Source organism: Ostrinia nubilalis, chromosome 29, assembly GCF_963855985.1.
Source record: "Ostrinia nubilalis chromosome 29, ilOstNubi1.1, whole genome shotgun sequence".
Classification (NCBI taxonomy): domain Eukaryota; kingdom Metazoa; phylum Arthropoda; class Insecta; order Lepidoptera; family Crambidae; genus Ostrinia; species Ostrinia nubilalis.
This window is the reverse complement of record NC_087116.1, coordinates 217611-239319: the sequence shown is the minus strand read 5'-3', so window position 1 is coordinate 239319 and position 21709 is coordinate 217611. Positions and strand designations below refer to the sequence as shown.

At 39.9% G+C, this 21709-nt stretch overlaps 1 protein-coding gene and 1 long non-coding RNA gene across 2 annotated transcripts in view; one reads left to right on the top strand and one right to left on the bottom strand.

Annotated features, from left to right (window-relative positions):
* LOC135085700 (uncharacterized) overlaps positions 1–20152 on the top strand; it is a 45871-nt gene extending 25719 nt beyond the window's left edge. Inside the window, exons 7-14 of the mRNA XM_063980514.1 lie at positions 4720–4817; positions 5693–5845; positions 7477–7570; positions 9207–9295; positions 10164–10300; positions 11691–11769; positions 12872–12959; positions 17185–20152. Coding sequence (XP_063836584.1) covers positions 4720–4817; positions 5693–5845; positions 7477–7570; positions 9207–9295; positions 10164–10300; positions 11691–11769; positions 12872–12953 — 732 coding nt within the window. The 3' untranslated portion in view covers positions 12954–12959; positions 17185–20152. The remainder of the gene's footprint in view (positions 1–4719; positions 4818–5692; positions 5846–7476; positions 7571–9206; positions 9296–10163; positions 10301–11690; positions 11770–12871; positions 12960–17184) is intronic.
* Positions 1–21709, bottom strand: part of LOC135085706 (uncharacterized) — a 463562-nt gene that overhangs the window by 322953 nt on the left and 118900 nt on the right. The gene's annotated exons all lie outside the window — the stretch shown is intronic.

Sequence of the window (21709 nt, the reverse complement as noted above, 5' to 3'; positions counted from 1 at the left end):
AACACGACTACCCTCAAGTCGCAAGTGCAAAGATTCGCGCCGCGGTTCATGGGCTACAGCCAGCAGGATGCTCAGGTGATCATCAGCTTCATCATCATCATCATCATCACCATAATTATTAATAGTCAACACGACTACCCTCAAGTCGCAAGTGCAAAGATTCGCGCCGCGGTTCATGGGCTACAGCCAGCAGGATGCTCAGGTGATCATCAGCTTCGTCATCATCATCATCATCATCACCATTATTATTAATAGTCAACACGACTACCCTCAAGTCGCAAGTGCAGAGATTCGCGCCGCGGTTCATGGGCTACAGCCAGCAGGATGCCCAGGTGATCATCATCTTCACCATCATCATATAGTTAATACAGGACGAGTGCAACTCTTGGGAACACTACCAAGCTGAAGTCGCAGTCACAGCAAGGAGGACACAGGTGATCACCAACTTCATCATCATCATTTTCAGGCGTAGGACGTCCACTGCTGAACATTGGTTTCCCCCTATGATTTACATATTGCCCGGTTGATACCAGCCTGCATCCAGCGCCTTCCTGCTTTACATTTATGAGGTCGTCAGTCTACCTTGTGGCTGGATCCCATGCTGCGTTTTCCAGTACGTGGCCTCCATTCCAGAACCCTTGCTCCTTCGGCCATCAGTTCTATGTACGTCATCATCATTAATAGTCATCACCGGTGATCAAGTGCAAAGATTCGCTCCGCGGTTCATGGGCTACAGCCAGCAGGATGCTCAGGTGATCATTAGCTTCATCATCATCATCATCATTACCATAATTATTAATAGTGAACACGACTACACTCAAGTCGCAAGTGCAAAGATTCGCGCCGCGGTTCATGGGCTACAGCCAGCAGGATTCTCAGGTGATCATCATCATCATCATCATATTAATAGTCAACACAGGGCGAGTGTAACTCTTGTGAACACCACCAAGCTGAAGTCGCAGCCACACCCAGTTAGAGGACAGTAGGTCACTAGCTTCATCATCATCATCATCATCATTTCAGCCACAGGACGTCGACTGCTGGACAAACGCCTCCCTCAATGATTTCCACATCGCCCGGTTGGTAGCGGCCTGCATCCAGCGCCTTCCTGCTAACTTTATGAGGTCGTATTTCCACCTTGTGGATGGACCCTCCTTCCCAGTTTCTTTACTATCGCATTGTCTTCCATAGATAACTACACTTAACATCAAATAAATCGCACCTTCCGCGACGCGAACTTTAAAGATTTTCTTCTGACACAATCATGGTGCCTCTACAATATTGGTGTTATTTGAAAGCTCAATAAATATCCTTAACCCTTTCACGCATATGGGACACATTTGTCCCCGCATAGTTTTTACGATTTACAGTAATACTAGTTAAGTTAAACCCTTTGTAGTTTAATATTCTTAAATTTTATTATTATCTTTTATGATTATGCGCTATAAATAATGAAAAACGCGATTCCTTGTGTAAAAAAATACTGGCACAAAATGTGAAAAAAAAAATTCGTTAGACGTCAAAATTAAAAAATATTTTAATATTACTTAGCGGCTGTTTGGTCATTATTTTTCTTCCGATTTACATTCACTAATAAGTATAATTATCGTTTTATTACATATTTTCCATTTTCTTCGTATGTATAATGAATATTATGTAAAAATCTGTATTGGGACACGGGTGTCCCTATGTGCGTCAAAGGCAACTTGGTTCTTACTAAGGATATTGTTTGCCTCGTTATAATTTGTATGTTTATATTGATGTTTTATTTATAACTAGCTGACCCGGCGAACTTCGTACCGCCTTAGCGTAGATTTTCTTTATATTTTTTTCCGTAAAAACCTTGTACAGAGTATTAGAAAACTACAAAAAAAAATCAGCCAAATCGGTCAAGCCGTTTTCATGTTATGTCGTGACAACGGAAAACGGGTTTCATTTTTATATACAGTGTGAGTCACGTTAAAGTGTACATATGAAAATAGATGAAACTAGACCTATTTTTATCGACAAAAAAGAGGTCACAAAATTTTTGAGATTTTTTTTAAATTTTTTATAGAATTTTTTTTCTTCTAATTACTTATTGTAAAGAAAACGTAATAACTTTTAAACTAAGCGGTATATCCTGATAAAATAAAAACAGTAATAATGCTAAATAACAGGCGATACTAAAAAAATACATAAAATACACAAAAAATGCCAACAAATAATAAAAAATGATACTTTTTGAAAAAAATCTGCTTTGAAATTCGTGTTTTTTTGGTTATTTGATAAATTTCTCCAAAAAATGCCCCTATAACAGGTGGTTTTTATTACTTTGTATTATTCTCTATTGTATTATCTTTGTAAAACTAAAAATCGCATGTCTCTATCCCTATCACAACATTTACTATGATCGTTTGAACAAAGGCCTGCCACAACATTATTCTCCGCTACAGGTAGAGAGAATTTTAATTTTAACTAAAATGCTTATTTTACTTCGAAATCTTTTTTTTTTATTTGAAATCTAACTTTTCTTTATCAAAATTACAAATCTAGAGCCATTTTCAGTTTCGTTGTTAACGAAACGTTGAATGGCGCGCCCGGAGAGGCTTAGTTCAAACGATCATTGCAAACGTTGTGATAGGTATAGAGACATGCAATTTTTGGTTTTACGAAGGTAATACGATAGAGAATAATACAAAGTAATAAAAACCACCGGTTATAGGGGCATTTTTTGGAGAAATTTATCAAATAACCAAAAAAACACGAATTTAAAAGCAGATTTTTTTCAAAAAGTATTTTTTTTTATTATTTGTTGGCCTTTTTTGTGTATTTTATGTATTTTTTTAATATCGCCTATTATTTAGCATTATTACTGTTTTTATTTTATCAGGATATACCGCTTAGTTTAAAAGTTATTACGTTTTCTTTACAATAAGTAATTGGAAGAAAAAAAATTCTATAAAAAATTTAAAAAAAATCTCAAAAATTTTTTGACCTCTTTTTTGTCGATAAAAATAGGTCTAGTTTCATCTATTTTCATATGTACACTTTAACGTGACTCACACTGTATATAGATTCATACATTTTTTTGTAAATCATTTGTCTTCAAATTCGACTTGAAGAAATTTCGCTCAGGAAAGACGAATTTTAGAAGTCATGATGTCTGAAAATAGTGACAACGAGGATGGTTTCCTCCCTGATGAAAGGGTGTCTACTGCTGGACAGAGGCTTCCCTGAGGATTTTCACAACAATCGTTCCTGTGCTGCTCGTATACATGAATGTACATGAGCAACACAGGAACATGAGGCCTGCCACACTGCTTCTTCCTATACGTGGGCGCCACTCGAGAAATTTTCTGCCCAAACGGCCATCACTTCTGCGAGCTATGTATCCTGCCCATTGCCGCGAAAGTTTGGTAATTATGCAGGCTATGTCTGTTACTTTGAGTCTCCTGCGGACTTCCTCATCACCCTTTGGGTGACTTTGAGCCTTCTCATAAGGCCCATAGTGAAGGAACACGTCTCCGTTCCGTGCGTCATCGCCGCCAAGCCAACACACATTGGTCAAAGACTTTTAGTCAAAGGTCTTGAGACACTGCGATATTTTGGGTAAAAAGATGTCGCGAAGCCTCTCGGATGTTGTCCCCCCAAGTAAGATTCAACGATTGTAGTCACGGCACGGCTGAGACCTTAGAAGACCTAGAATCAATGCTCTATGGCCTCAGTACAGGCTTTCAATAAATGGGATTCAAAATAAACATGGACAACACGAAAAAATTATGTCAAATATCCGTGTTACACGTACTCCTCTGCACGCTGGAGACTCTACACTCAAAGTTGTTCTTGAAACAAACAGTGTAGTTAGGTAGGTCTAACTTCAAGAAAGAGGTCTATAATGAGATGAGGATCAAATATAAAAATACGTAAGATATGATGCTATCTATTTTAAATTTCTTATTATAAATATTAAAAATAAGCTTATTGATTAAATTTGATGTGCATATTTAGTGTGATTTGTATTTATTTTGCAATAAAAACGTCGAAGTATTTTATTTTCAATATATGAGGGAATGTATACCTTAACGCATATAGGGACATATGTGTCCCCGACTGAAAAACACTGAAATACATAGCACTTATATTTTCTGTACTACTTTTATGTTAAATTAGACTAAAATAAATAGATACAACTAAAGAAAAAAGAATTTTATGGTTTGGAATAGTTATAAGCGTGTAAGGGTTAAAGAAAAACACATTTAATTTCTTAATAAATGATTAACATATACCATAAATGTGACTTGAAAAAGACCTCACTTTGGGCTCATCTCTGGGATCAATTAGACCAATTTTTATGGTTAAAAAACCAAATAATGATCTTACGTATCCTCTTTAACAAATGGATAGCGATTAATCCCAACTTAACAGTTTTATAGCCATAAAAATTGGCTCAAGCGTAACTACCTATTTTTTTAATGAGTGACTGGATCCTTCTAAGGACACATTTTTGGGGTAAAATCCTTTCCTTTAATGAAATGAAGTTTAGAACTAGGCTTTTAAATGGTGCCAATTGGTGGGAAGTGGGGATGCGCATACGTTTTAAAGGAGGTGCGATTTATTTGATGTCGAGTGTATTTTAATGTTAGTGACCATGAAAGTTCAAAAACATTTGAAAGTTATGGAGATTATTTATGGCTCAGAAAAAACCAGCGTCTTCATAAACCTTCCTTGCGTTCGCAGGAGTTCCTGCGGTACCTTCTGGAGGGTCTGCACGAGGACGTGAACCGCGTCACCGTCAAGCCGAAGCCGATACTCACGGAGATCGACGACAATCTCAGGTAGATACACAATGTTTGTTGCTAAATAGGGACCTAATAATTTTTTGTGCTGTTGTACTCCAATGATGAATTTAGTCGGCCGTTTGGTGTAGTGGTTCAGAACGGACTACTATGCCGAGAGGTCCCGGGTTCGATTCCCGGCCGGGCAGAAATTGAAATGATGAATTTTAATTTCTGTGACGGGTCTGGGTGTGACTATGTATAATATTTATGTATTTAAAAAAAAAGTATATAAGTAGTATATCCGTTAAGCTAGCACCCATAACACAAGCATTAAGTTGCTTACTTTGGCGCTAGCTGGCGCTGTGTGAAATTGTCCAAAGATTTATTATTATTTATTTATTAATGACCTCAAGCTACGACGACGAAATTCTATCTGCTCGGCGACCGGACTAAGTCAATGTTTTTAATTTTTTAATCGTTTAAAAGTCAATTTTAGGTAGGATACTATCAACTGATACCCTTGAAATTGTGAGCTCTACATGAGGAAAGAAAAATCTTATCTTGGTCCACACAAAACACGATCGTGCTTCCTTCTGTCATTCAAAAATTATTTCTCTTTCATTACCTAGTGTTGAAAAAAATCGAATTGTCGCAGGGGTTGAGTGGGAGTCGATTTTTCCCGGGGTCGAGCTGTCGTGATATCATTTTAAGTTGATCAAAAGTGATTTAATGTGTATTTTTTGAGGGTTGATTAAGATTTTTTATTTTTTTGACATAACTTTTTTCTGAGACATGTGACATGAGATAAATAAAAGCTTGTAAAAAATCTGATTTGCCCCCCTAGGCCAAAAGCTGAGTACGCTATTTATTCCTTCGCCCTTTTTTACTAAAAACTTTTTACTAAAACTGACGTTTCTTTTCATCTTTTGCAGCGACTCAGCCAAAGCAGCAGAAGCGTGGAATCGCTATCTTCGAATGGAGGATTCACGCGTCAGTGACATCTTTGTGGGCCAGCTCAAGAGTACTCTTCGCTGTACGCACTGCGGACATGACAGCGTCACCTTCGACCCGTTCTGGGACTTAAGGTAATGGAAATAAAGACGAATTCACCTTGGCAGTTTTCAGGTGACATGGCGTGCAAAAATGGCGCACTGTACGCACACAGGTTGAAGCTATTTTAGGTCTTATACCGTAGGAATAAAGTACAAATTGCTGTGGCAATGTGATATTTTCGTGGGCTAGTTCAAGAGTACTCTTCGCTGTACGCACTGCGGACATGACAGCGTCACCTTCGACCCGTTCTGGGACTTGAGGTAATGGAAATAAGGGTCATGTTGCTGTGGCAGTATGTAGAATATATGGCGCGCAACATTGGCGCATTGTACGCAAATAGGGAGAAGCTATTCTAGGTCTTATACCGTGGGAATAAAGTACAAATTGCTGTGGTATTGTGATATCTTCGTGGGCTAGTTCAAGAGTACTCTTCGCTGTACCCACTGCGGACATGACAGCGTCACCTTCGACCCGTTCTGGGACTTAAGGTAAAGGAAATAAGGGTCATGTTGCTGTGGCAGTTTGTAGAATATATGGCGCGCAAAAATGGCGCACTGTACGCACACAGGTCGTCCATAACGGGTAGAAGCTATTCTAGGCCCTACATATTGGAAATATAGTTCAAAATTGACTTGGTGAACACAGTTTCACTGTTTCGTTGTGTAAACTTTGTGGTGGGTTTGTTCCCAGACTGACCGACCATTTCGTGATCTGTGATTTTTAAACGTACCCTAATGTCAGCTTAACTTTTTCCGGGGACAAATTTTAAGCCAATGAAATGGTTGTTTTATTGACGGTCGACTTGTAGAATATAGATCCTTATGAGTTGCAGCAAGAACGAGAAGTGGAAAGAGTATTAGGAATATACTCTCGCTCCCACTCCATTTGCATCATAAGGGTACAGTGTACCCTTTCGTGCATCAATTTAACCTCCCACTTCATCTGCATCATAAGGGTACAGTGTACCCTTTCGTGCATCAATTTAACCTCCCACTTCATCTGCATCATAAGGGTACAGTGTACCCTTTCGTGCATCAATTTAACCTCGCACTACATCATTAGGGTACAGTGTACCCTTTCAGGCATCAATTCAACCTACAACTAAACTCTGGTTGAGTTACTTTCCAATGGGACCCGGAATTTTACATTAATGAATTTTAAGTTTTAAATTTTACAGCAGCACGAATAGTATGTAGACGATGATAATGTATTTCTAAGATTTTCTGGGGTGGACACAAGAGTCTAGCTAGACCATTTTGGATACCCTAAGGGCCCTGCAACACTGGTGGATTGCAAGAGTTTTCAATGCGGAGCGTATACGCCGCTCACTCGAGGCGGAAGCGTTGCGCATCCGTGGCGAGTTCGCTGCGTGGCCGCCCCGCTTTGAAAACGCTTGCAATCCGCCAGTGTGGCAGTAATAATGCAGATATTATCATGTCAGTTGAAATAATATATTCGAGTGGCATTATTGTAGTGTGCGTGTGGATGGATGATTTAGCGTGTACCGATAACACTCAAACATTAGCGGAAGAATGGTGGGGCGCGTCTTCGTGGATGAAACGATGTATACGAAATTCTATCTATCCGAGTAGATACTCGGCGACCGGACAGTATTGTGCCCTGAATGTTGTATACATAAATAAATACGTGTAATTGTCTACAGCCTGCCGATCCCGGCGCGTACGGGCGCGTTGCGGCTGCAGCAGTGTCTGCAGCACTTCACGCGCGAGGAGGAGCTGGACGGCGACGAGAAGCCGGTCAGTAGTCATAGGCGTTTAATAAATGAACACCCAAAAAATTATGCTGGTAATAAGGTTAATAAGGCTGGAAGACGTAGCGTGGGCAGGCCTCCTACTAGGTGGACCGACGATCTGGCAAAGGTCGCGGGAAGAGCCTGGATGCGGGTAGCGCAGGACCGTTCATTGTGGAAAACCTTGGGGGAGGCCTTTGTCCAGCAGTGGACGTCATTTGGCTGAAACGACGACCCACAAAATCCCTATCTAAAACACCGCATTGCAATGAGGGTTTTCGCGAATGAAAAATCCGCCAGATGGCAATACGTAGACGCGAGGTCCAAATGCTGCATGATTGGTTATTTTTAACATGACATTGACAGATATGTCAAAATCCACCAATCACGCAGCAGTCAGACCCCACATCCACGTCCCGCCATTCGCAAAAACCCTCATTAGAGTAAACTGCTAAAGCCTGGTCCGTGAGCACGTAGAATTTTGTCCAATGACCCCAAGCTACCCATCCTTATCGCTCGCGCGTAATTATATTGCTGTCGCGACTGTGTGACGGGCGCCCGCAGTGAGTGTGCGAGAGCGACAGCAACATAATTACGCGCGAGCGATAAGGATGGGTAGCTTGGGGTCATTGGACAAAATTCTACGTACTCACGGACCAGGCTATAAAACACCGCATTGCAATTGGAGTAAACTGCTATCTCCAATTGCAAGTGCATTTCAGTAGCACTAATATAAAAAAATAGCATAGCCATTAGTATCATAGCTCATGAGTTCGTACTGTCATCTTCAAATCAGGCGAGTATAGACTAGAGCATTTACCTGTAACATAACAACGAGCCGCTCTATGATATGTTCTAGTGTATCACCCTAGAACCTATCACGAACCAAACGTCGTACATTTTACCTGTATTGTACCATTCGTAAGAACTGCTGGGGCAACGTTTCACTTTTCTAAAACTTTTTGATGTAGTCATAGACGTGCCACTTAATTCTAGCAATGAGGGCATCGTACAAGTAGCGCCACTGGCGAGTGACAGCATTACAGCACCTTACTCTACAGTTGCGACGACTGATGAGGGTAAATACGATAGATGAGGGCTCAAAACAATTACTTTTTTTTTCATAGTAAATTTTGGGGTGATTGGTGGCGTGTCCTAAATATTGTGGCGCGTACCATTTGTTCGCCATCCCTGCTCTAGTTTATACTCACCTTTATGATTCTGCCTCGACTTCAACCCTCATTTCTACTAGTATTTAAGTATCTTAATCTGTAAGTCTAGATATTAGCACGTTACTACCTTGTTTAATATACCACGCAATTTTGTGTACCCATTCTTATAAGATACACCATACAAGAATGCATGGTAAATTCAGTGAACTGCTCCTGAATCCAATATACCTACTACTGCTTTTTCTATTTATTTATATTAACCGGCAGACAGTGGTGACTGAGTTTGTTGCGGCGCTTCTTCTCAGCACTTGCCAAATGTTGGTCTCGAAGCGCTGGTAGGGTAAAAAGATTATGAGACATGTAGAGGCTCCTTAAGAGCAAAATATTTGACAATTTGTAAGAACTATTTTATAGTCTATACAAATAAAGAAATTTTGACTTTGACTTTGACCTGTTGTTCGTTGTCCACAGACGTGCTCGAAGTGCGGCGTGCGTCGCAAGTGCTTGAAGTGGTTCACCGTGCACAAGTTCCCGCAAGTTCTCGTGCTACATCTGAAACGGTGAGGTTCACACATATTACGTAACAATAAATAGAGTAAACTTCCAGTCATTTTACATGGATTTATAAATCTAGTTTTAGAAACAAAACTTATGTAAGGTTATGTGAACTTCTTGGTGGTAAAGTAAACTAATTGCCTTAAAAAGTCTACGTAAGGTATAGTGCCGCCACTTTTCGGCTTAAAGAAAGGTAGTTTTATTTTGAAAGTTTTTCGATAGTACCATGGACCATAAAACAAATGGGAGCTGCCTAATCGCAAATGTTTAAACTGACCTTATTTTTATCATTCTTTACATGTTATGTTAGTAATATTTTAGGTAATTGACACAGAAAATGTTATACAAGATATCTAATAAACTAGTGTCAAGTCAAAACCCAGAGGCAGAGCGGCAGAGCTGTAGTTTTCCATAACATACATGGGGCTTGGGCTTGACACTATTTTTAGATACCCTACCCTGTATAAAAGTCATATGCCCGTTTTCACCATCAATCCCTAATTTGTAAGTAACTCTTATGTAAACAAAATTCCTGTTATTTGTTACCATACCATTGTCACTTAAAAATTAGGGATTGGTGGTGAAAACGGGCAATAGCACACTTATCAACCCGGAAATAGATCAACACCGTATCGCCTTTAGCCGTGAGGTAGTGTGCGTTGCAGTACGGAGTTTGATACAACGAATACTAACGTGATTGAATGATTTCCATATTGGCTGTTTGCCGGCGGCTGTTTTGAAGTGTTCCGTCCTTTATGAAGTCGTTCGTCCACCTTATGGTAGTTAACAAGAATACTGAAAAACAAAACCTTTTTCATCGACAAAGTTTTTCCCTTCCTAGATTTCATATGCGTCTTATTTTATTATTGTTAGGTTCTCCCCAACCGAGCGCTTCCGCGGCAAACTGAACGTGCTCGTGGAGTTCCCGCTGACCGGCCTGGACATGGCGCCCTACGCCGCCGTGCGCGCGCAGCCCGTCTACAACCTCTACGCCGTCAGCAACCACTCAGGTACAGCGCGCCTAACTGTACCCACCCACCTAACTTGTGTACCCACCCACCTAACTTGTGTACCCACCCGTTTGTGTATTCAAACTAAACTCCCTACGCCGCCGTGCGCGCGCAGCCCGTCTACAACCTCTACGCCGTCAGCAACCACTCAGGTACAGATGACCCACGCTGAACTGTCCCACCAAACTCAATGACAGGGGGGCGCTACCATCGTTCAACTATATGGTTTCCAACATGGCAAAAATCGGAACCAGCGATCCGCTGGCGCCCCACTGTCAATGTCATGGATAGGACAGTTCAGTATTTTGGAACTATACAGCGCACCCGACTGTGTACCCACCCACCTAACTTGTGTACCCACCCACCCGCTTGTATACCCAAACTAAACGCCCTACGCCGCCGTGCGCGCGCAGCCCGTCTACAACCTCTACGCCGTCAGCAACCACTCAGGTACAGAAACCCAACTGTGTACCCACCCACCCAACTTGTGTACCCAGCCAGCCAACATGTGTACCCACCCACCCGAATGTGCAACCACTTAGGTACAACGCACCCAACTGTGTACCCACCCACCCGCTTGTGTACCCACTCGGCCACTCTGTGTACCCAACCACTCAGGGACAATGTCTACAATCTCTACGCCGTCAGTAACTACTCAGGTACAGCGCGCCTAACTGTGTACCCACCCACCCGACTTGTGTACCCACCCACCCAACTTGTGTACCCACCCACCCGAATGCGCAACCACTTAGGTACAACGCACCCAACTGTGTACCCAACCACTCAGGGACAATGTCTACAATCTCTACGTCGTCAGCAACCACTCAGGTACAACGCACCCAACTTGTGTACCCACCCACCCAACTTGTGTACCCACCCACCCAACTTGTGTACCCACCTACCCGCTTGTGTACCCACCCACCCAACATGTGTACCCACCTACCCGCTTGTGTACCCAACCACTCAGGTACAATGTGTACAATCTCTACGCCGTCAGCAACCACTCAGGTACAGCGCGCCCGCCCGTGTACCCACCCACCCAACTTGTGTACCCACCCACCCGCTTGTGTTGTAAGGCGCTTTTCTTAGTGACATAATAACAAGACGCGTCTGCGAACATCGTTATGTCTGGAGCGATCCGATGAAGGTTATGAACTATGGTTAATAAAATGTCACTCCAAATAGATACCTACTTAACCTCCATGTGTGAACTTGTGTACCCACCCACCAACTTTGTACCCACCCACCCAACTTTGTACCCACTTGCCCATAACAAGGTGCAACATACTTCACTGTCAATTTGTCTACTGAAACTACATTTTTGTCATTGCAAAATGATACCTATCCCAACGACCATAAGACGCCATACTGACTACCAATTTGGTTGCAGGAACCACATACTCCGGCCACTACACAGCGTACTGCAAGCATCCGTACACCGGCGACTGGCACGAGTATAACGACTCCAGGTGAATATGTCTTATTTACTTTTTTTTCCTTGCGTGATCGAATCAGAAATGAGGAGATCCGTAGGAGAACCAGAGTGACTGACATAGCCCGCAGAATCGCTAAAATCAAGTGGCAGTGGGCGGGGCACATAGCTCGTAGAGCTGATGGCCGCTGGGGCAGGAAAGTTCTTGAGTGGCGACCACGAGCTGGAAGACGTAGCGTGGGCAGGCCTCCCACTAGGTGGACCGACGATCTGGTGAAGGTCGCGGGAGGTGCCTGGATGCAAGCGGCGCAGGACCGGTCTTTGTGGAAATCCTTGGGGGAGACCTTTGTCCAGCAGTGGACGTCTTTCGGCTGAAACGACGACGACGAACGACGACTTTTTTTTTATTTGGGACAACTAACAAGACCCATACAAATAAAAGCAAACCCATTTCTATTTTTCTCTCGCTCTCATCAAATTGCGATTCTTTGCGATAGAACGAGACGATATGACAGGGTAAAGCCTGGTCCGTGAGCACGTAGAATCCCGTCCAACGACCCCAAGCTACCCATCCTTATCGCTCGCGCGTAATTATATTGCTGTCGCGACTGTGCGACTGTTGCTGTCGCGCTCGCACACTCACTGCGGGCGCGCGTCGCTTGTGGGTCATTGGACGGGATTCTACGTGCTCACGGACCAGGCTTTAGCTGGAAGTGCGGCCCATAGTACATAGCCGGTGGTTCCGGCAGAGTAGAATAGGATGTTGTAGGAGGTAGTTGACTAAGGGTGGATTCGACCAAACAAGAGTAAATATTAATCTGAGAATAAACTTGTAATTTTGACATATTTCCCATACTGAAACCAGTCAATATACCAGGAGTTATTCTCGTATAAAAGTTTGGTGGAATCGGACCTAAGGGATAAAGATTATGCGAACATATGAATTCCGCAAACCGTCTGTCCACCGTGGGGAGTGTTGATCAAATCGTCAATCTCATCATTTCAGCCACAGGACGTCCACTGCTGAACATAGGTCTCCCCAAATGATTTACACATCACCCGGTTGGCAGCGGCCTGAATCCAGCGCCTTCCTGTTACGTTTATGATAATTTATTTGTTTCTTACTTATATCTTTCCAGAGTAACACCGATCAACCAGCGCAACGTGGTGTCGTCCGAGGCGTACGTGCTATTCTACGAGCTGGCGCGGAACAGCGCGTAGCGAACGGTACTGGCGCGCGCGCTTGGGGCGGGGGGGCGGCTGTGTCCGTGCTTCGGACGCTAGCCCGGACACTTCGGACGCTGGCCGGACGCGTTAATAAAACTGCCTGCTTGAACGGACAGTTTCGGACACTGTCCGGGAAGTGTCCGGATCCGGACACTTGATATTAACAGTGGGACACTGCTGTACTGTTCGGATGCAGGTCATTAGAACGGACAGTGATGCTCGGAAACCCTCTGGATTACGGACACTTGATAATAACACCCTGACACTACTGTACCGTTCGCAGTTTCGGACGCTAGACGTTTCAAACGGGCAGCGGTGACAGTGAAGTTCAGATACTGTCCGGTTTACGGACACTTGATCGCTTAAAAACCTTAGCTTAAAATGTCATCCGGATGCTGGACGTTCAAACGGGCAGTTAGTGAATAGTGAAATTCGGACGCTGTCTGGACGACGGACACTGCTGTGTCAAATAACTTTGCGTAGTTATCAAACAGTTCAATGTGTCAGTGTACTTAATTTTAAATTCGGTTATTCCCACAAAATTTATTTCAAAAATTGTTTTGCGTAATACATTTTAATAAATTCTGATAATCTACAGACATCAGCCAAAGTTTAGCCAAAAACCATAATTTACGGTCACTCTTTTCCAGTCTTGGTGTTTCGGACACTTGACTGGCAATCTCAAGTTTCGGACACTGTCCGGTGACTATACGTCCGCGCATATTTTATGAGTATCAATAATAGATTTCAAATAATAAATTTTATGTCAGTGGCCGAATGCTCGACAAATAAATAAATACATACTTCAAAAGTTTGAAATGAAATAATAACTAACCTTTCACTTCGACAATACAAAGAAATATATTTCATGAAATCAAATACTTGAAAATAATATTATTTCATGGTGGTTAAAATACCAAAATTATCATTTCTAGATGCCGGCTTTAACGAATAATAATAAAAAATGCAGTTTATTCATTTGGAATCAAACATTTAATGCAAATAAAATAAAATGTTCGTTTGTTTTAACATAATTTTAAAAAATAACACCCAATCTCTTATTTGCCATACTTTGTCTTTCTTTAATATCAAAACAAATATTCATTTATTTACTACATACATAGCGCAGACAACTATTTAGTATGTAATATGCCTGTATATTATGTATCGTTGCTAGATCAATTTCGTTTTGTTGAAATAAATATGTTAATACATTCACAAAAAATAAAATATGTAATATAATAGTTAATTCAAACCAATCGTGGCTTTTACAATAGAGGTGATATTATATTATTTATGAAACAAACAACTAATATAATAGAAAATATATTATTTTATTTAAAAATCATGTTTAATAAATAGATTTATTCATTTTGAAAATGCGTTTAAATAATCATTTCTCGATATAAATGTGTTGGTGTGTAGATTTGATTAGTATTTACATTTTTTATGATTATTTTACGATCTTAATGATCATATTTCGGTGACAACTCCAAATTAAATTAAAAAATCTTATTAAATTACTATTTAAAAACAAATTAAATCCAAGAAATATTATAAAAATATTAAAAATATGAGAAATTTATCCTAACAATCATCACTTTGCTTTGAAATTTGTTTAAAATAAAAATCCAAGATGACGGTTATTGAAAAAATGTACAAATTACGGAAGTAAAGTGTAGGAATTCACAGTAAATGTGTTCACGATGTTAAGGATAAATTATTGGTAGATTAAACATAATTTTGGGGGCACATTGACCTTGGGAATTTTTCAAGTTATATTTTTCAGACCAGATTTTTCAACGATTGTGATAACTTAGAATAATAGAGGTTTAAGGTTCTAAGTTAGAAAACTTGCTGTTTATTATTCTAATTTAAAAACAACGTGGCTCATTATTCTAAGTTATCTACGCCCGTATTCACAAACATTACTATGAGGTCTCAAAGTGCGCGTGGACGCACAGGGTGACACACGAACCAACTTACGCCCATATTCACAAACGATGCTTGCTTGTGAAGCAGCAAATCGATCGCACAGCGTTGAATAGAGTTCCGTGATGGGTTCGTGTGGTCACCCTGTGCGTCCACGCGCACTGTGAGACCTCATAGTAATGTTTTTGAATACGGGCTTTAGTCGCTTTCCAGTCACTCGAGTGACAAATGTGACAATTTTTCCCAACTCTTCACTTTCTATTCATGCCATTAGGGACAAATATTAACCTTTTTTTCCTAATTGTCACCTCTGTGGCACAAGGGGTGACAAGCTCACAAAGACTGTTACTTCAAGTGTTACATTACAGAGTTTTAAATATCACAATGTGCCCCCAAAAATATAACCATCATTCAGATGGGATATTGTTATACAAATTAAAATAATTTAAAGAGAACTCATGATTCCCATCTCTTGGGCGCATTCTCTACACATGACCTCTATTTTTATGTACTTAAGTGAGGTTTTTCTTTATTCAGTTATCAGCACAGACATAATATTCTGCAAAGTAGCACTTATTGCAATCCAATAAGACTCAATTTATATGATTTGCCACACACAAGTTGAGGTCAATTACAGAAGGAACTCCAAACTCAATATGGTCTGATAGAATCCATGTATTGTTCTCTCTTTCTAATCCATAAGGAGTGCAAGTGATGCCATTATTTTATGTAGATTCATGCCTGTAATATGAATCAATACTTATTTAAAATCAGCGTCAAATAGTTCGTGTAACCCAAAGTGGCCAAAAAGTTGACAACACAACCTTATATCAATGAGGGTTTTCGCGAATGAAAGATCCGCTAGATGGCGGGACGTGGATGTGGGGTCTGACTGCTGCGTGATTGGTGGATTTTGGCATATCTGTCAATGTCATGTCAAAAATAACCAATCATGCAGCATTTGGACCTCGCGTCTACGTATTGCCATCTGGCGGATTTTTCATTCGCGAAAACCCTCATTTTAATAAAGGCGTGTTGCGAACTTTTTGGCTGCTTTGGGTGTCAGGAACTATTTGACGTTCACTGTACAAAACGATTAGATTGTATGACAGTAAAATTTCGATTCAATTTCAAGTACAAAAGAGTTATTTTTGAATGCAGATACAACTCATAGAGAATGTGCCCAAGATATATGAGAATCGTCTAATTTTATAAAAAGCTAGTCTTTAATGCAAATTATGTAATTAATTGCGTTGTGACCGCGCTCAAACGTGCGACAGTCGAGCGTAGATAAAGAAAAATAAATTGGATTGCCTTGCAAAACACTAACCTTAATAAAATAAAAGTTACACGCTGAATACTATAGTCTGGTCTGCGAGCACGGATAATTTTGTCCAATGACCCCAAGCTACCCATCCTTATCGCTCGCGCGTAATTATATTGCTGTCGCGACTGTGCGACGCGCGCCCGCAGTGAGTGTGCGAGCGCGACAGAGCGCGAGCGATAAGGATGGGTAGCTCGGGGTCATTGGACCAAATTCTACGTGCCCACAGACCGGGCTTCAATAGTCAATCGATTCTGAAACGTCAAGTGGCGAAAATTTGCACTAATAACCCAGTGTTGATAGTAGCGCCCTCCTTTCAATGTCATATCTGGGACCTTTCAATTTTTTTTATATTTAAGAATAGCCCCCTTTAGCCCCTCGTACTAAGCTAAATATGCTTGTGTCACGAGTGGGCTCACCACAATAGTCGAGCGGCGGGATTCAAACCCGCGTTCCCCGGATCACGAGTCCGACCCCTTCACCGTTCGGCTATCGTGGCTATGTCAATGTTGTCCAACTATAGTTTAAAATGTCATTTCCATACTAAACATCACTTTGAACTATTATTTGTCAGGGGGTGATTTCAACAAAAATCCTAAAGGCCTATTCACATTTAACCATACTTTTTTATTTATTTTTACTTGCAAAAATGTAAAGAATTCATTTTGATTTGATTTTAAACCGTTAAATCCGACTGCTACATATTTAATCTGAAGTGAAATAATGAAGGTTTTGTTTTTCGTTTCTTTTTTTAGAAGTTCTACGGTTAAAATAATCAAGATATGCACTGCCAGAACTGTTTCTTTTTCGTTTACTCACTTTTTTTTTGTCTTTTCAATTGTTTTATGTACTGCCAGAACTTTTTTTTTCATTGATTAATTATTTTTTTTTGTCTTTCCACTATTTTTTTCTTTTTTGTTGTCTTTTGTTTTTAATGTTTCTAATTATTATTTTTCTGTCTTCTTCCAGTGTTGCGCTCCAGCCCTCGAATGGTCGAGTCTAAGTCACTTCGTAAAACTCTCATAGTCTACTTGACATTGTTTTTAAATTCTTGTACAGCCTTTTCAAGGCAAGAGCGAATAGGCACATTGCAGATATGTACCATCTTAGACTGCATCTCACTTAACACCAGGTGCGATTGCGGTCAAATACCTGCCTTGTTATGCATAAAAAACAGTCAGTGTTACATAGTTCGTGACACCCAAAGTAGCCAAAAAGTTCGCGACACGTCTTTGTTACAATAGGGATGTTTCCTGGGTCAAAAAGCAAGAGTTTTAATTAGTCCGTCAGTTAACTTATCACTTTTTCAAACTAATGAAAATTTAAAGAGATAAAGCGCGCCAAAGTTGTTAAGAAGAGGCCCGTGACGTCAATGCGTGCATAAAAGTGCCGCACGTTGTGACGTCGTGCGGAACTTCAACGCACCATAACTATGTAATTATTTGTTAGATTGACAAATAAAAATATGTGTCCAATATTTTTTGATATTAAACATGACGGACTAAAAAAATTTTTTTAGGAAACTAGCCTATTGCAATAAGGTTGTGTCAACTTTTTGGCCACTTTGGGTGTCGCGAACTATTTGACCAATATAGAGCACATCACATTTTCGTTGCAATATAGCCCCTATCACAAGTACATAGATGCCACAGTGTTTAGGCTAGGTCTCTTTCAGACTTTGACGTCGACGTGTGGCGTCATAGGAACGTTTGACGATGACGTCACTCGCCACGTTTAGCGTTTGATTGATGTGCTATTGTCTGTATTGAATTTTTTAGGGATGGGCCGAGTTTTAAAACCCTCTACATGTTAAAAAAGAACAACCCTCCTGACGCAGTTGGGTAAAAATCCTTTGATTTTCGATCTTATGACAAGAGAATAAGGTTCAATTTATGATAGCAATATACGCCAGAGCCGTTTAAAGGTCAACTCGATTAATACTATAAACCTAGGTGTCTTTATTACTCGAATAAATTGGTATTTACCGAGAAAGCATGCTTCATCATCATTTACCATTAGGTATGATTGAGATCAAATGGGGAATAAAATGATCGATTTTATGGCAATATCGATAAACCAAATGTAGAACGATGGCCCATCCCTAGAATTCATTTTAACCTGAAATTAACTAAAATGCAATTCAAAATGTAAAATGTAACTTTTTTTATTTGTCAAGTAGTCTATTAAATCTATAGTACCATGTGAATAGCCCTTTAGCCCTACCGGGATCTTAAGCCTTTGATTTTGGACCTTAACGCAAGGGAATATGGTTGAAAATACGTCAACATTGGTATAGTCTGGTCTGTGAGCACGTAGAATTTTGTCCAATGACCCCAAGCTACCCATCCTTATCGCTCGCGCGTAATTATATTGCTGTCGCGCTCGCACACTCACTGCGGGCGCCCGTCGCACAGTCGCGACAGCAACATAATTACGCGCGAGCGATAAGGATAGGTAGCTTGGGGTCATTGGACAAAATTCTACGTGCTCACAGACCGGGCTTTAGTTAAGGTCTCGGTGGGGTAACTTAAAAAAACTACTGTTACAAGTGTGTTTTGGCATTTAAGCAATGCTTAGTATTTCATAATATTTTATTTGAGTGAGTTGGTTTATTCGGTTTGACAATAACACGTTAAAAAAATTTCAAATCGCCCTTAGCTTCCAAATCTGACTTTATCACTTACAAAATAAGGTTTAAAATAATTTTTGGTCACATAATAGTCATATCAGTGATAATAGTTCCGATTCCCGCCAATAGATGGCGTTGCTCAACAAAAATCTCCACAGATTACAGCGAGCACTTGTCAAATCGAAAGTTTAAATTGTAAAAATGGATATGTTCACAGTTGCTTAGGGAGCTAACAAACAGGTAAAATTAAGTGTGGACCGTTTATGGGGGGTTAGGGGAGCCCACAGAATATACGGTAGTTGGCACCATTAATCAATAAATTCCGAAACAAATTATGAAAAAAACAATTGAAAACCTAGATAAGGTTTCAATTGGCTGTTAAGTTTGATTTTTACAATCTTAAATCAATAAATAGTTAGTCAATTGACTAATGGTGTCGATTTCCCTATTTTGAAAGCTCTTGTGACGTCATTTTACAACAGTATTAGTAAATCAATGTTTAATTTATATTTCAGTATTTTTACCTTGTACCGTATTTTCCTAGTATTGATTTCTGCACGATGTATTAGTATTGAAAAATCTGTGAACTCGAATTATATCTTATTTTGATATGACAAAGAACTAATAGTATTATTACATTTAAACTGATGACGTCACAACAGCTGTATAATAAAACTATTTATTTATTAACAAAGCCCCCTCGTAAACGTCTTATTAAATAAGGTTGCCTTCTTAGTATTTTATTACCATGTAAATGTATTAGATACCCATCTAAATATTAAATTTTGTTGTTAGAACGAGCAATAACGTAGCTTTGTTACTCATATGAAAAATTCTGGGCAAATATTATATTGCCTCGGAAGCGATGTTGAAAATAGGTAAATAAATACAGTTATTTATGTATAACTGTTTTTTTATTTACCCAAAATGCGGATATTTCAAAGATGGCAACCCTATGATACAAAATGGCGGCACGCCAATGTTTGAAAGATTGTATGATCGTTTTGTTTTTGTACATTATTATATAATTCTATTAATTGTTGATATTATAATTATTATTGTAAATTAATTCTCATTTTCATTATTTTCACAAAGGAATCTTAACTTAACCAAAGAAGTCGCTAAATTGTTGAAAATCACCGTAATTATTATTAAATTATTAATAAATAATATTAAATTAATTTATTATTATTGTAATTGTATTTTATAATAATGAACCGGGACTGGCGTCCTTGTAATATTTATGTATAGATACGTAACAGATTTCTATTATAGAAATATATATTTAAATGAATAATTATTTAAAAAGTTGTTTTATTTATTTATAAAGTATGTATATCCTGATTCCCTCTATATTTTCCCTTCTAGCCCTCCTCTAGGGGTAAAAAGATCTCATATTAATTCACCCTAGGTTACTCCTTAACAACTCCAAGATAATGTGGATGGAGGATCCCATCGACATTTGTTAGAAGATTTGTAAAATGTCCTGTAGACAAAGTGACATTTGTGATCGAAATCATGAAGCGATTACGAATCCATCAAGATAATGTGGATGGAGGATCCCATCGACATTTGTTAGAAGATGTAAAATGTCCTGTAGACAAAGTGACCTTTGTGATCGAATTCATGAAGCGATTACGAAGTTTTAGCTGTCAGATGTTGTTGTCTATGGTATTTATTTATCTCTCTCTGTCTCGCACGAACTCAATTAAGGTGACCTTTCAACTCCAGGGTCCAGCTCATTGCTAATCACGTTTGCCCTTCACAAAAGGGAGGATGGGGGAGGAGGTCCGTGGAAGAGGTTTTAATAGTGATTACAGCTCCCTAGTGCCAATAGTTTCCAAGCAAAACCTCGGACAGACAGACATATCGAAACTATAAGGGTTCCTTGTCAGAACTACGGAACCCTAAAATGTTCGAAAAAAATGTCCTCTACGTTTTTAGATTGTGGGGACACTTCATGTAGGGTAAGAATTACGTATTATGATTATTTGGGCTAATGGCCGTTCAATACACGCTTTAGATGTTTTGTATTTTAATTGGATGGAAGAAAGTTTCTATAAATAAAGTCCCTGAGCACACTTGACTTTCTCTTTCTAATATCGAGAATTCTGAATAAACCCAGTTAACTTTAGAATACAATTTCACATGGGGTCATGACTCACATGAGAGAATATAAAGGTGCGTACGGATTGCGAGTACCCTGGTACGCGTACCTACTCAGTTTACGCGTATCCGGAACGCCTAGTCCATGTATGTAAAAGTAAACTTTTCATTAGTGTAACCTAAAAGTAACCAATGCAGTTCAAAAATCACCTAAAAGGTTACAAAAGTAACCTTCTGGCAACACTGGCTAAGTTAGCACCCACCCAGACCCAGCTACAAAATTATGGTTCCGTACCCAAAAGGTGCTAAGCTCTATAAGGCGTGCTTTCCACCAAAGCGGAGTGGAAAGATGCGTTTGAATAACCAATCTTAAAGGTAACCATTATTTGTTCATGTCTCCTCTCCTCCGGTCTGTTTTGGTGGAAACCGGGTCTTGCGCCCATCTTCACAAACATTACTATGAGGTCTCACAGTGCGCGTGGACGCACACGCCCACACGGTGACACACGAACCGATCACAGAGCTCTATTCAATGCTGTGCCACAGAATAAGAAATAGTACCAAGGTATGTGCGTTCGATTGGGATCGCTTGGGAGCCTACGGGTGACGACGACGAGCTATTGGACGTGGAGAGGGTCATTAATTTTACACATATTTTCTACTTTGCCGAACATTTGCACGAGAATGGTTTGTTCAAATCATATGAATTTGGTCTTATTTAATGCAGGATAAAATTTTAATGCCCTTCAATCGTCAGGA